The sequence below is a fragment of the Notamacropus eugenii genome, chromosome 3 (assembly GCF_028372415.1).
Source record: "Notamacropus eugenii isolate mMacEug1 chromosome 3, mMacEug1.pri_v2, whole genome shotgun sequence".
Lineage (NCBI taxonomy): Eukaryota > Metazoa > Chordata > Mammalia > Diprotodontia > Macropodidae > Notamacropus > Notamacropus eugenii.
Genome location: NC_092874.1, coordinates 57,790,892 through 57,806,595, shown reverse-complemented (window position 1 = coordinate 57,806,595; position 15,704 = coordinate 57,790,892). Strand labels below are relative to the sequence as shown.

General features: G+C 37.1%; 1 protein-coding gene across 2 annotated transcripts in view; it reads left to right on the top strand.

The window, feature by feature from the left end:
- The window catches only part of TRDMT1 (tRNA aspartic acid methyltransferase 1), a 52,857-nt gene that overhangs the window by 30,399 nt on the left and 6,754 nt on the right, over positions 1–15,704 (top strand). For both annotated transcript variants that reach the window (XM_072651628.1, XM_072651629.1), the window contains 7 exons: positions 2,705–2,814; positions 6,291–6,367; positions 6,931–7,002; positions 7,514–7,579; positions 10,453–10,522; positions 11,984–12,067; positions 13,683–14,032. In XM_072651628.1, the coding sequence (XP_072507729.1) occupies positions 2,705–2,814; positions 6,291–6,367; positions 6,931–7,002; positions 7,514–7,579; positions 10,453–10,522; positions 11,984–12,067; positions 13,683–14,032 (829 nt within the window). The remainder of the gene's footprint in view (positions 1–2,704; positions 2,815–6,290; positions 6,368–6,930; positions 7,003–7,513; positions 7,580–10,452; positions 10,523–11,983; positions 12,068–13,682; positions 14,033–15,704) is intronic.

Sequence of the window (15,704 nt, the reverse complement as noted above, 5' to 3'; positions counted from 1 at the left end):
AGTATCTAGAAAATATTAATCCAGATGACTCTGGAGGAGAAAGTGAGGTTGGTGACCTTGCACAGCCCTCTCTTACTCAAATTGTAGTCAACTGCAAGTCATGTCATCATCTCCCTGATGTCACGATCATCTTTGAGAGTGAAGGACAAACACAACAACAACGTAAAAGAACTTCTTACTATCTGCACATATATCTACGTATCTATTTAATATCTTCTTTTTAAAAGAAACAAGAATGATACTTGACTAATCCTGATAGGAAAGTTTCAGCAATGATTTTAAATTCAGATTCCTTGAGAACTTTTTATGGGGTTTTTAGTACTTCCATTCCTCATAAAAGTCATGTTGTGCTTCACAGAATTTCACAAATGTTTATTTTTAGCAATTGTTTATGTTAGTCTCACACTAGATGTCAGTGTTAGCATACCTGGGTAGCTGTTCCAGGTGTGGTTATGATGTCATTCAAGTGTTACTTCTGTACATGAGGTACCGTGTTGGTTTGTAACTGAGCAGCCCCCATTTATAAGTATCCATGTTGCTTAAATTATATGTGATTTTATTTAACAAATATTTATTAAGCACTTGTTGTGTGCTCAGCTAGGGCAGCTAGGTAGTACAATAAAAAACTGGGCCTGGAGTCAGGGAGACTTCTATTCCTGAGTTTAAATCCAGCCTCACATACTTACTAACTGTGTGACCCTGGGCAAGTCATGTAACCTTGTTTGCCTTAGTTTCCTCATCTGTAAAAATGAGATGGAAAGGGAGCAGAAGCCAAACCAGTCCAGTATCTTTGCCATGTAACCCAAATGGAGTCAACAAGAGTCAGACATGACTGAAACGATTAAACAATAAAGTTTTTAGTACACTGTCTGTAGTAGGTGCTAGAGAAGAGACAAATGTTGGGGAAGAGAGCTGTCTTCCCATTGGAAAGTATTAGGATAAAACATACTTCAGAAAATTCCTATAGGACTAGTTTATCTTTACAAACTTAATTTAAGCTTCTGAAAGACTGTGACCTGCATTTTGGATCATTTTAAAGGATCTTTAACTATTAAAAGAGATCTTTGATTTCCCATTGAAGCTCACCAGTACTGTAAGGCAGTTGTTTGATAAAAAGGGTGGCTGAGTCAGCATCACTCATGTCTTTTCATATCTATTTCTTATCACAAAATACTTTTTAAAAGTTGTATATTAGATCTTGATTTGCCAACTTTTTTATGTGCCTCTTAACAGTGCTGTTACTAGTCTGGTCACTGCTGCAAGCATCTGTTTTCACTATTGGAGTTTTTTTTTTTAACATAAAATACTCTTTTGGGAATTTTTGTCATTATTCGATCTTAGAGTCACATACACAGGAAGACATAGTATTAATTATTGAATGGATTAAGTGCTATAGGGCTGATTTCCAGCTCCACTGAAAGAGACAAAGGTCATATATCACCTGGCATCAGGCAAACTCAGTTTTGCAGAATACCTAAGGCAATGAAAGCAACTAAGTGATGTGGAAAACTGAATATTTTTTAAAGAAATTATCTTAAACTTATTCCATAAAAAGGTTATTCAGTGCAAGGTACAATTAAATAATTAGTGATAATCTTGCATTGAGCTTAATTCTTGAAATGACTTTCAGGAAGAAAAATTCCTAGTGATACAGACTGGCCCAAAGGTCTTTCCTGACTGCCTTTTTAACTGAGATAAGATCAATATCAGCAAAATGAGTTTTTGTTTTGTTTTGTTTTGGGAAAGTAATAGATACTCTTATAACCAGCTTTAAATGAAAACGAGAGGCAGCAACCTAAGATACATAAGTGATAATGTTATGCTTTGCAATGAAAGGCATTATACAGAGCAAAAGGAACACCAATTCTTGAGCAAAGCACACAGCGACCAGCTCAGACCATTGGTCCCCTTTTCTTCTCTGTAGTTATTCACTGTTGTTCTCTAAACATGATTGTATTCTGAATAAGGATTATTTTTAGACCCACTTTCCTGGTGGTCTGCTCTTTTAGGTTTGGTTCCATGGTGCCCTCTGACTTCTAGCTACTTCTAGATGGTTCAGATTGGTTTACTGCCACTCTTGGTACTGAAATATGAGATGATCGAATGTTTCATGAGATGCTGTTTCTGGCCTTTTGATATGCTGTGAGGTCAGTTGCATTAACTCCTCTGGCTGTCAAAGAAAAGCTAAGAAACCATCCTTTCATTTAGCCTCAACTTCCTTTTGTCTTCTGGCTTCCTAGTGAGAATGTCAAGAATGATATGATTCAGTTCCTTCATTAGGAGGCCCATTTGATGATTACAGGAGAAAGATTTCACATTTAGCATACCAACAGGCAAGATTTGTTTGTTGAGTTGCCATAACCAAAGAGTTATTTATTGATTGACCAGTCTATTGGTGTATTTGGCTGGGACAGTCCTTGGAAAGTAGGTATAGTCTGTTGCTGTGACCACATTTGAAGCTTTTCCAGCATAATAGATGGAACTTTCCCAAGCTCCTGCACTGCTGGTAGAGCCTCTGAGAATCTCCTTGGAACAAAGAAGTATTGGAATAGGACTTTGTAGAGGATTGACACACTATTCATGTGTCATCTGACTATGGTTAAAATTATTAGTTATTTTACTGTGTCTCCATATTGGACAAAATGCCATTCTCTTCTACTTCCTCTTTTTAAACAGAATGTCTTCTAAATGTTTATCATTACAGACAGCTGTGTATCTGCAGAAGTGGTGGCTGCTGTTGATATAAACACTATTGCAAATGAAGTATACAAGCATAACTTTCCTCATACACAATTATGGGCCAAAACTATTGAGGTGAGTAATGATTATTGTTGTCTTAATAAATACGTACCATGGAAAATATTTGTCACTTTACAACATAAAGGCCACATAGTCTGTGATGAATACTATTTTAATTCAAGGGCATCCATCACTGTCATACAAAAGAGGACTGAAGCTAAATGTTTTTAACTTGGTGAGAGCAAGCTGTTGCTTAGGAATACTCTATTTTGACTACTTCCATACGTGATTCTGTGACCTTTTCCTAGTACTTTCCATTAGAGGTTGGAAAGAAACACTAGTGAGCATGAGCTTTAGATTCAGGCCACCAACTGAGGTGAACCCCAGAAACCTGCCTGAGCAAGTTAGAGGCAAGGCTGAGGGAGTGCTTTGTTATGAGGACCGAGGAGATAGCCAACTGAGAATGTCATGAGAGTCCTAGACAAAAACAAAAGAAAACACTGGGTGAATCCATCACAGGCTTTTCCTGTGCAGACCCAACTTCTCTGTGTTAATAGGGATATTTCTGTGAATCAAACATTTTCTTTTCTGAGGCATTTGGAAAAGAAGGAGACCTTTCCTTCCTATGGTGGAAAATGATGGGCAAACAGGCTTGGGGTGGGAGGGAGATGAGAACTTTCTGGTAGGAGCCTACAATATTACTGGGCTAAGAGAGAGGAGGACTACAGGGTTTGGAACTTTTACATAGGGAGATTTTGTCCTTCTTTACATTGTAAGGGTGGCTGAAAGAGAGAGTGAGTGATTTCATGCTTTTGTGGGGAATATTTAGAGGGAGGAGGAAGAAGCCATGTGCAGATATCTGTGGCTTTGAGTTGGGTGTGTGTGAGTATAGGAACATGATTGTAGAGAAAGTGAGTATGGTGTCTGTATGTTGGATATTAGAGTGTGTGGAACTTGTGAGCTGTAGTAGTGCATTTTGGGAATCGCCAGACAGTGAGTTTGGAGTGAGAGTTAGAGCTGTTAGCAAAGACCTCATGGAACGTGCTGTGTAGCTCTTTCACCTGTAGTGGCATTGTGGCTTCTCCAAAGAGTTCAGGTGTAGGTAGGGTTTTTGGCTTGGGTGCTTGTGACACCACTCCTACTCTCTCTGCCTCAGTGACACACACATATGCACATACTAGTATGTGGTGAGGGAATTTTGTCTAATGTAGCACATATTGACCAGGGACATACCAGAGTTCACCTCTGGATTTCTGGAGAGTCTTGGGAAGAGGGCGTCATGAGTGACCAAACAGGTTCAAGATAAAGAAGTGTAAGAAGCCAAAGATTCTTAGACTTTCCAGGTACCTCTGAATGGCCTGTTGTAAATGTACTTTTCAGGAAGAGAATCAGAAGGTACTAAATATGGAGAATCAACGTGACAGGCAGTGAAATGCTTTGTCTTAATAGACAGGAAGTGACCAGGAAGACAAAGAATCTTTTTTTGTGCAGTCAAGTGATCAGTTGGTTAAAGTGGAAAAAAAGAATTGGTTAGAGTAAATATCACATTAGAAGAAGAGGTAAAGATTGAAAGAAGACAGTGTGCAGTAGAAGGTTACAGCAGGCAGATATGTCCTGCTTAAATAAAATGTTAATTACCAAAATGGAAAATATACAGGAGCAAAGACCTTGTCTCTGTTACTGTTTCCTAGATCATTTTGACAGATACAAAGCAATCTTCACAAGGCAGCAGCTGAAGGACCCCAGAAATTGCCTCATTTGGCTGGTATTCTTCTTGTAAACTGGAAAGATACAGCACCCCAGGGCAGAAACAATTGGGATTGGAGTGCAGTCTCACTAGCAAAGCCTTGTGTAGGCTGAAGGCAGCTCCCGGGCAGAATCACAGAATAAAATAGTGAGGAGCAATTGAAGAGAAAATGAGCCTCCCCACAGGGTCTGTGGACCCAGAGTGGCCCCAGGAAGAGGCCCCTGGTTCAGAGAAGTTTTATGGGATGGAATCTGAGCTGTGAGCTCTTTGCCATTGTTCTTTCCATTAGCACATCATTATCTGGGTGGGCACTAGGACCCACCCTTTCCTTGTGTGCTGTTTCCCTAATGTAGTTTCCTGTTCACGGTTGGAGATCACCATCTCTTCACTTGAAAACCTGGCATGTACCAACTCATTGCCCACCATGGAGAAACAAAGCATGACAAATATACCTTGCTCAGATTATGACATGCAGCTGGCTAAATGAGTCTGTCCATATGTGCATAACAGGAACTGCCGAAGGACAATGAGCTTGGCTCAGGATTGAGTAGGAAAAGGAGATTTAGTTGGTTCCCATTTGTCAAATTGCACAGAGTTCCACTGACCCAACTGCTCATCATCACAAAAACCCATCTTTTAAACATAAGCATTCTCTTGGTGTTACTCTAAGCTCGTGAGTTATGGAACAGTATGATCTTGAAAGAATTAAAATGGAAACATCTGAAGAACAGTGGTGTGTGAACGAGTATGTGTGTGAGGCTGCAGCATGTTACCATTTATTTGATTGTGAGAAGTTTTGTCTAAGAAACATAAATGAAAATGTATGCAAGAAAAGGAAATGGGTCATGAATCAAGAATGGCATGATAGATGGTATGTTGATAATGCTGAGAGTTTAAAAGTAAAAAAAAGACAGGGTCCAGTGGATTGGGCATATTCTCCATGCATGGTCTAAATAGGAAAGTGCTGCTAAGATTTGAGAATTAAAAAGACATTGGTAGGAGTGTTCACACTAACTGATGGAATCAGGGATCCATCCAAAGTACTAAAAGCAAAGCGTGTATCTGCAGACTCTTAATCATTCCCTCATAGTATTGGTGGGGGTGATCAGAGAAATAGAGCAACCTGGTTTCTTCTGCATTCTCTCCTTAATCTGGCTACATTCTCATTTTAAGGATGGCTGGAAGGATAGTGCCATATATGTCACATATGGATCAGTGGAAAGAGTTGGCAGTGTTTCATCTGAAGAAGAAAAGACATGGGATGGAGGTTGGGCAGGAGAGCATGCTGTGGGTGATGAGACTGCTGACCTGCAGTGGTGGAAAGGTTGGTGGCTCCAGGACTCAGATCTGAGCTTGGAGCCTGAACACAGCACTGCGCTATCTTTCCATTCCTTATATTGCACTTTGAAATCTGAAATGCATTTTCAAATTTGAACACTAAATTCAAATAATCAGAAAAGAAGCTCTCTACTTCTGGCTCCATTGAAGACAAAGAGCCAGAGCCAGAAAGGAATTAGTGGAGGGAGCACTGGAGTGGGAGGTGGGAGACCGCTGTACTAGTGGAAGTTCTACTTGTGCCCTCTTTGGCAGCTTTGGAGAAGCTGCTTAACTCCTTTGCACCTCAGTCACCTGCTCTGTCAGATATGGACAAGGTCACCTGTACCATGTGTCTCATGCCATTCTTATGACTATGAAGGACATGGGAAAGTACCTGGAAAAATATAACTGTTCTAAATAAAGGTAACACATTAATTACTCCTCTCTTCCTTTGTTTAAATCATGTCTGTTCTTCTAAATCATCTAGGGAATTACACTCCAGGAATTTAATCAGCTATCCTTCAATATGATTTTAATGAGTCCTCCGTGTCAGCCATTCACAAGGTAGGTAAAATAAATCATTTTCTACTGAGGGAGATACCTGTGAAGGATTTACAAAGGATAAGAGACTTCACTTTCTGTAGCCATAATTCGTTATATTCACAAGCTTTTATTCTGTTCCATAATCAAGCGAATTATATGTTGAATGAAAATCTGGTCCACCGTGTCCTCATATTTATCCATTCTTATAACTTTTGGTTGGTGGCTTATTCTTAAGTAGCCCACCTTAATGTGTAATATGATTTATTGTGGGACAGCCTGCATTTTAAAGAGCCTGGATATAGTGTAAATTCCATTCCAAAACTCATTTGTAAGACAGTTGTTTGGAATTCAGAGTATATTTTCCCGTAAAAATATTGCTCTGACAGGTGGTTGGATTCTCCCTGCAAACCACAAAATCCTGTTTGCCTCAGACTTAAGTCTTTTTGAATATTAAAAAATTTGAAGTGAGGAAGCATGCTAATTTCTATTTTTTTTTTGGAACTAAAGTTCACAGAACTAATCATGATTTTCAGCATAATTTACAATGTTAATTTTCTCCATAAATGTGTTCTTTATCCCTCTAGAATTGGCCTACAGGGAGATGTGACTGATCCAAGGACAAAGAGTTTCCTGCACATTCTTCACATTCTTCCAAGGTATAGCCTTAAATTTCTTCAGAGTTTTATATGAAGTATGAAGATTTGTCATTTGAGTGAATGTGACACTTACTTTTCACTTGATCCAGATGCTGTATACTGTTCTTGCCACACATTTAACTTGGGAGCTGGAAGGTTCCTTAAAGTTTACCTTGTTCAGCTCTCTCATTGTACAGATTTATGAGGCCCAGAGAGATGAAGTGTTAAAACCTGTTGCTGGAGGCAGAGCCAAGACTAGAACCCAGATCTCTGTCTCTGTTTCTCATTCTACTGTGTTTTATACTGTATTCTCTAAAGTGTATTTGCTTTAAATTTACTTCTGAAACAGGGATTTGGCTGAGCCTGATTTGTATCCAAAAGGTACATAAGTAATGACTTTTCTGGCTTTTTAAGGCATTGGTAATGAATTCTTTCTACTTTGTGAATGATTTGAAAAATGCTTTCCCTAAATAATAGTGTGGGTTTGCTTCCTTTTTGTAATATAATTGACACAAAAATCTTTTTCTTTCAGGCTACAAAAATTACCAAAGTATATCCTTTTAGAAAATGTTAAAGGATTTGAAGTGTCTTCTGCCAGGTAAAGCATATGTTTGCCTTGGTTGCATTTCAGATTTACTTGGTCTTGCAGCAAAAGATGCTGGAATTGCAACTTTAGAATTGAGTATACGCAGATACTGAGATATGACATTTATGTAGGTAGAATATAGGGCCACAGTTCTAACTTTTAATAAAAATGTTACATTTTTTTTGTGATGTGCCTACTGATTTTTTTCCATTTCCATTTTGAGCATACTTCATAAAATATTGCCCCAATCATGTGTTTCAAATCATATCATTAATTCCCTGTAACCAAACCCTGTCTTTATATGGTGAAATCAAAACCATAATGCTTAATATTCAGTTAAGATAGACAGAGTAGCAGAGTAGCGGTGCGGGGAGAGGGGGAATCATTTGGATCCATTCTTGACTCTGACACATCCCAACTGTGTGGACAAGTCATTTGACATCTCAGTGTCCCAGATACCTCTCTAAAATGTTCAGTTACAAATGAGTTGTCAGTATTCATCACTGAGAAAATTTCCACATCAGAGAGCTCTCCAACACCAAGGAAATCATTGATCTGCAACAAAAAAAAAAAAAAAAAGCTATTGGTGAAACCATGAAGCTTCCTTAAAGTACAAAATAAAAATCAGTAAAAATAATTAGGTACTTATGTAATACAAATATAGAGAACCAAGCAGTGGGTGCCCGCCTCTGTGGAAGGCAGTTACAGTTCTAAATCCCATTCGTTTCAGAGGCGTTCTCCCCCAAGTTGTTTGTCTTCCGATCTCTGAGGGTGTCTAAAATAGCGTAATAAATGAAGTCGGCCCTTAGACAATGTTTGATTTTATTAAATGATGACTAAACTTTAGAGTAATAATCTATCTCTGCTGCTTACTAGCCAAATGACCACTTAACCTGTCTGACCCTCATTGCCCCATTAAAAGTATTGAACTATATCAAGGACTCTGGGGGGGGGGGGGGAGGTCATGGTTAAATTTCAAGGGGCTTATGAACTTGGATGGGGAACAGTTATATTTTAATTTTCACTAACTTTCTGTTGTCGGTGTCAGTGAATGTCTTTAGAAACAGAAAGTTGCTTAGTTAGAATTGGGATTATTTAGAGCTATGTTTTTCCTACTAGTTAGGGGGAAACGAACCCTATTGCAGTGCACTTAGGGAGACCCAGTTAGGATGCTGTGTTGTTATTCTCCTAGATTCTGGTTTTCCTAGACTATTGGTTGGAACAATGTGTCTCTAGTACCTCCTTCTTTCCAACCTTCCTCAGTGAGTTATCTAACACGACTAAGTTAATGCTCTGCAATGAGCTTTTGACAACATTTTGCATAACCCTTGGAATAAAACCCTTTGAAATTATTTTTTAAAAATACTGTTGATGACACCTGATAACACAAGGCTTATAAAGTACTTATATCATCAGATTAAATTTATTCATAATCAAAAATACTAAACAGACTTAACGAGAAGTATGTAATTATTTGCCCCTAATAAGTTTTGTGCCTGAGAATGCCATTGGAGGTAATAGCTCACTTGAAAAGATGCTTAAAAACCATTTTCATTTTCTCCTTTACCTATGTAAACTGGTGTTTTAGTGCTATCCATTTCATTTTTACTTTTAAAATTCAAGACTTTCATTTATAAATTTGCTCCGTTTGTAAGTGCAATAATTTTGCCAGAACAATGGAACTGTTTTTTTAAATTGGTACATAATCAACAAAAAATGACTTAAGTCCTACTAGATGCTAAGTACTGTGCTAAATACTGAGGATTCAAAGCTCTTAAGGAGCTTACATTCTACTGGGGACATATCTAGGTATGTGCAAGATACAGATATTTTTTGTTGGACCCATGATTTCATTAGGATGGGGAACTCCTGGTGAAGCGTTTCCTTTGGTACTTAAAACCTTTTCAGATTTCTCAGTTTTATCTTATTGCCCTGGATGGAGGCTAGTTAAAAAAAAATTCCATATGAAAACTTCAAAATCAATTGGGTGTTATTTTGCACATACTGTAATCACCTGGGCATCGTATGTTATTGAATTATTTTGGTGATTTAGCATAAACCAGTAAGAAGTCAGTTTTTTGATCATTTGATTGATTATAGCCAATTTTCAGTCGTTACCTAGACCATCTGAGCCCAGTGTGCGTAGCCAGCACAGAGAGCTAAGCAGGTGTGTTGGCTTTATACACTCGATTACTGTTTACAGTGTTTTCCTTTGTATAGTGCCAGAGATTGCTTCACAGCATTCAGTGGCACACGGTGCAGAAAAACTCTAATTACCAACCTTAATTATTCATATTCCCAAAGAGCTAGTATGTTTATACTGCTATAATTTTATTGTAGAATTATTCTCAGATGGCTCTCTCTGATGCCTCATTGTAACTTGGTGGTGACCTTGGGTTCTTGATGGCTCTTCCAGTGGTGGATTAACTCTGGCAAGTCCAAGAGCCTAGAAATGCTTTCATTTTAAGTTTAGTGACAGACTCTGTGTATGTCATCTGAGAAACCAGTCCTGATCGATTGAGATGGCTCACCGTCACTTTGACCACAGGGCGATACATTTTATGTAGAAGCTCAAAAGATCATTTATTGACTCTTAGAAGGATTCAAATCTGTGTTGGTGGAGATCATACCCACACTAGGGAAATCAAGGTTCACTGAACTGTAGAAGTATTTTAGAGGTGAGCGTAGCATTGGAAAAGGTCATAGTAGTGGACTGGCTTTGAGATCATGGCAGAACAATGATACCCCAAATATTTAACTTATTTTTAAAGAACTTTTGTGGAGATACAGTTTTTATTTTAAGTAAAGTTCTATTTTTAATATGAGGTCTATAAGTATGTTTATAATTGTAGAATGAAGTTACTTTTTAAAACATTTTTTTCCAGAGACCTTTTTGTGCAAACACTAGAAAATTGTGGCTTTAAATACCAAGAATTTCTATTATCTCCAGTGTCTGTAAGTACCAAATTATAAAAACCCATGAATCCTATAGCTTGAAGGCTTTTTATTCTAGGAGTTTGATTTATTCAATAGAATTTCGACTTTATAGACTACTCTAGACAATGCTATATCTTTTGACCTTTGTAGTGGTATGCACATATAGTCTTGTCTATTTATATCTTTTCATATATATTTTATATATATGAAATATATATATATATTTTATGTATGCATTTGTATACATTGCATGTATACCTACTTTTTTAAAGGAGAAATAAGGCTTTTTTTATAGCTTATGTTCTGTTCATTCAGTTACAGCTAAATAATTGTTCAAGTACTTAAAATATGCAAAGCAAGTATAATATTTCTTTTCAATATATCTGCGATATAGGAGGTAGTGCTATTTATTTAAAATGGTTTTAAAATATGGTTTAATTGTATGATTCCAAAAATATTATTTTGTATCAAATAGAATGAAAATCTTTGTCATGTTTTAAAATAATCCAAAAGTTTGTAAAATTAATCATATCAAATGATAATGCTTATAATTTAGTGCTAGATCATGACTTTTTAATCTAAAAAACCCCAAATTTACTACTTTTGGATTAAGGCAAATTTTTGGTAGACCACTGGTTTTTCTACCCCTTAATGTGCCTTTTCTATGATTCTGTCTTTTCCCTTGGTTCTTGACTTTTTGTCTTTCTGTCCATATGTTTTCACGTTACTCAGTTGCCTGTTATGGAAATGAAGAGAAGAGATACATTTAAAATAACTAATTCCTGAAGCTAGTTATAAGTTTTGGAAATAGGTATTGTTAAATCTCTAAAAGTATTTTAAAATGTCTTACTTCATATTTGGCTACCTTTAAATTTCTGCAACGTAGTGACAGTTTTATTGAATAAAATTGGTTAATAAATGAAAAGCCAAAAATTGGTATAGGGAGCAGACAATTTATAGCAGAATGGTACTATAGAGATAGTTTAGTTCAAATGTATTTGAATTTCATTTACTCAGAATAGAAAAATCTTAGTATTTAAGTATGACTTTACCTAGCTAGGCAGCTCTGAGACTTAAGATGCAGAAAAGAAGCCCACCTGCCTTAGGAAAGGAAATGTCAGGTTCTTGGTTTGGGAGTTCTCTGTGCTAATGAAACCATGGGCCCAGTCCCTGCCCTGATCCTTACTTACCTATTTTCCTGATATTTAACTTGTTCAATCTACAGTAAAAATGACCCTCTGGCAGAATATGTATGGGGAGCAATTCTCATCTCCATCAATTGAATACAAGAATGTGAATTTAGAAGGACCAAAAAATTATTTCCTCAAACCACCAGCTACATTTACTTCTACAAGAAGGACAATGTGTACTTAGTAGACTTTTAAGAAACTAATTAATTATAGCCATTCCAATACAGCTTTTTAGTTGAAATTGAAATTTGATTTTATGTAACTAATGGTTGATATGTTTTGTTTGCAGCTCAGTATTCCAAATTCCAGACTACGTTACTTTCTTATTGCAAAACTTCAGTCAGAACCATTACCTTTTCAGGTTCCTGGTCAGGTATCACTTTCTGTTTTCTTCTTGTGCATTTATTTTTAAAGTTTCCTATATTTAGTCACATTAATTATTTGGACACTTCTGACCCTCTTCCTTTTCTTCACACTAGTTAAGTCTTAACATGGTTATACTTTCCATTATTTTCTGTGATGCCTTACCTGGTTAACTCAGATGATTAAATGACGGTAACAGTGAGTATGAGACTAATTAGGGCCTGTGGCTTGTAGCTCAGTAACACAGCCTTTGAGCACAGTGGTTCTCAGGTGAGAGATAAGATGGCAGAATTGGTTCTGTGAAGCTCAGAGCCTCTGCCACCAAGGAGAATTCAAAATACGTGTTCAGTAGAACAATCCCATTTCATATGTGAAAGCCTTTTTATCCCATGTGTCACGTAGTCCATAATTTGTCAAGTATAGGGATACGGGGTCGAGTCTGCGAGTAAAACATAGAAGAATACCCCAGCCAAAGCATTTTTTGGTTCTTTATTGAAAGCATTAAGTTATATTAGAATAGTGCCTGGATTTTCTTTTACAAGTGAACCTTTATAAAATGATCCAGATTTTACAGAAATAATTGAGCTCTTTGGAAGTTATTGCAAGTCCTAAGGGAGCTACATGCAATAAATACCCACAGAGTGTAAAAAGGACTTTTCTCCTTTCCATGACTGTTTTTCCTTTTATGCATGGAAGTGATCCAGTTCTTTTTTAATAAAACTTTTGGTCCAAAACCCATTTTCAATAAATTGCTACTCTGCCCAGTAACTACTGCTTAGACGTTGCTAGACAGTTTCTCTCTTTTACTGAGGGAGAGCACAATATTCTCATATATTACATTAGCTGACTACATTTAAAAATGGATGACTGTTTCTTGGGCCATGTGATGTGTCTTTTCAAAGGACTGTCACTGAAAAAGTGACAAAACGTTGCAGCTTATCATTTTTTATGGTCTTCCAGATGGTTTTTTTATTTTTTATTTCCCTCCAAATTTATTTATTTATTTTTAATTTTCAACAATCACTTCCATAAGTTTTAAATTTTCTCCCCCTCCTTTCCCAAGACAGCATACAGTCTTATATGGACTCTATACATACATTCTTATGAAACATACTTTCACATTGGTCATGTTGCATGGAAGAATTAAAATGAATGGGAGAAACCATGAGTAAAATTAAACAAAACCAAACATAACAAAAGAGAAAATAGTCTGCTTCATTCTGCATTCTGACTCCATGTTTCTTTACCTGGATGTGGATAGCATTTTGCATCATGAGTCCTTTGGAAATGTTTTAGGTCCTTGTGTCACTGTGAAGGATTGTCTATAAAAAACAGTCCTTGCATACTATGGTTGTTACTGTGTATAATGTTCTTCTGGTTCTGGTCACTTCACTTTAGTCTATATGAGTCTATCTAGGTGTTTCTGAAGTCTGCCTCTTTGTCATTCCATGACATTCATATACCACAACTTGTTCAGCCATTCCTCAACTGATGAGCATTCCCTCGATTTTCAATTCTTGGCTATAGCTTATCATTTTTAAGGCAAACGTTTAAATTCATTGGGTAGTAGTCATAGATTTATCTTTTATTTTTTAAAATATTTGCATCTTTTTACTTCATATCAGGTATTGGTTGAATTTCCCACAGTTGAATCTGCAAATTCACAAAGGCACACAATTACTGTAGATGTCAGGAAAAACAGTGACAAGAGGAAAATGGAACTAAACCTTCACTGTGATGGCAATACACAGTGTTCTGGTAAAGAGACATTCCTTTTCAAACTGGAAACTGCAGAAGAAATAGAGAGAAAACTTCAGCAGGACAGTGATCTCTCTGTTCAGATGTTAAAAGATTTTCTTGAGGATGACGATGATATGAGTCAGTACTTTTTGCCACCAAAGGCCTTGTTACGCTATGCTCTTCTATTAGACATTGTTCAGCCTACTTGCAGGAGATCGACGTGCTTTACAAAAGGGTAAGCTTCAGAAAGACTCTATTGATGGTCAAAAATATCTTGGTCTTATTTGCCATAACTTTTTTGATTCCCCTTCAAACAAGTGTCATGTTTTGGAAATTGTTTCTGTTAGAATTAATTTTCTCTAATTGCTCGCTTTTTGGTCCAATAGAACATGAGTGAAAATTTCTTTTGGCAGAACATTATGTGCACAACCCACAAAAGTGCTTATAAGGGACAATGCCATTTGTTTGGTGACCTTCAGAGGATCTTAATTACTCATGGCAGAAACGGGATTTCTATAGATGGTTGGATGGCTGAATTCCTTAACGCCCTTCTTTTCCTTGTGCCTTGAAGTTACAAAGAATTATATTTGTCAGATCCGTGCACCATTAGAGTGAAACCCTCCCAGTTATATTATTTTTATTATTTTTTATTTATTTTTTTTTTATTTAGCTTTTAACATTCATTTTCACAAAATTTTGGGTTACAAATTTTCTCCCCTTTTCTCCCCTCCCCCCCCAAACGCCAAGCATTCTAATTGCCCCTATGACCAATCTGCTCTCTCTTCTATCATCCCTCTCTGCCCTTGTCTCTGTCTTCTCTTTTGTCCTGTAGGGCCAGATAGCTTTCTATACCCCTTTACCTGTATTTCTTATTTCCTAGTGGTAAGAACATTACAGTTGATCCTAACACTTTGAGTTCCAACTTCTTTAGCTCCCTCCCTCTCCACTCCTTCCCTTTGGAAGGCAAGCAATTCAATATAGGCCAAATCTGTGTAGTTTTGCAAATGACTTCCATAATAGTTGTGTTGTATAGGACTAACTATATTTCCCTCCATCCTATCCTGTCCCCCATTACTTCTATTCTCTTTTGATCCTATCCCTCCCCATGAGTGTTGACCTCAAATTGCACTCTCCTCCCCATGCCCTCCCTTCTATCATCCCCCCCCACTCTGCTTATCCCCTTATCCTCCACTTTCCTGTATTGTAAGATAGGTTTTCATACCAAAATGAGTAGGCATTTTATTCTTTCCTTTAGTGGAATGTGATGAGAGTAGACTTCATGTTTTTCTCTCACCTCCCCTCTTTATCCCTCCACTAATGAGTCTTTTGCTTGCCTCTTTTATGAGAGATAATTTGCCCCATTCAATTCTCCCTTTCTCCTCCCAATATCTTTCTCTCTCACTGCTTGATTTCATTTTTTTTTAAGATATGATCCCATCCTCTTCAATTCACTCTGTGCACTCTGTCTCTATGTGTGTGTGCGTGTGTGCATGTGTGTGTGTGTAATCCCACCCAGTACCCAGATACTGAAATGTTTCAAGAGTTACAAATATTGTCTTTCCATGTAGGAATGTAAACAGTTCAACTTTAGTAAGTCCCTTATGACTTCTCTTTGCTGTTCACCTTTTCATGGTTCTCTTCATTCTTGTGTTTGGAAGTCAAATTTTCTTTTCAGCTCTGGTCTTTTCATCAAGAATGCTTGAAAATCCTCTATTTCATTGAAAGACCAAATTTTCCCCTGAAGTATTATACTCAGTTTTGCTGGGTAGGTGATTCTTGGTTTTAGTCCTAGTTCCTTTGACTTCTGGAATATCCTATTCCATGCCCTTCGATCCCTTAATGTAGAAGCTGCTAGATCTTGTGTTATCCTGATTGTATTTCCACAATACTTGAATTGTTTCTTTCTA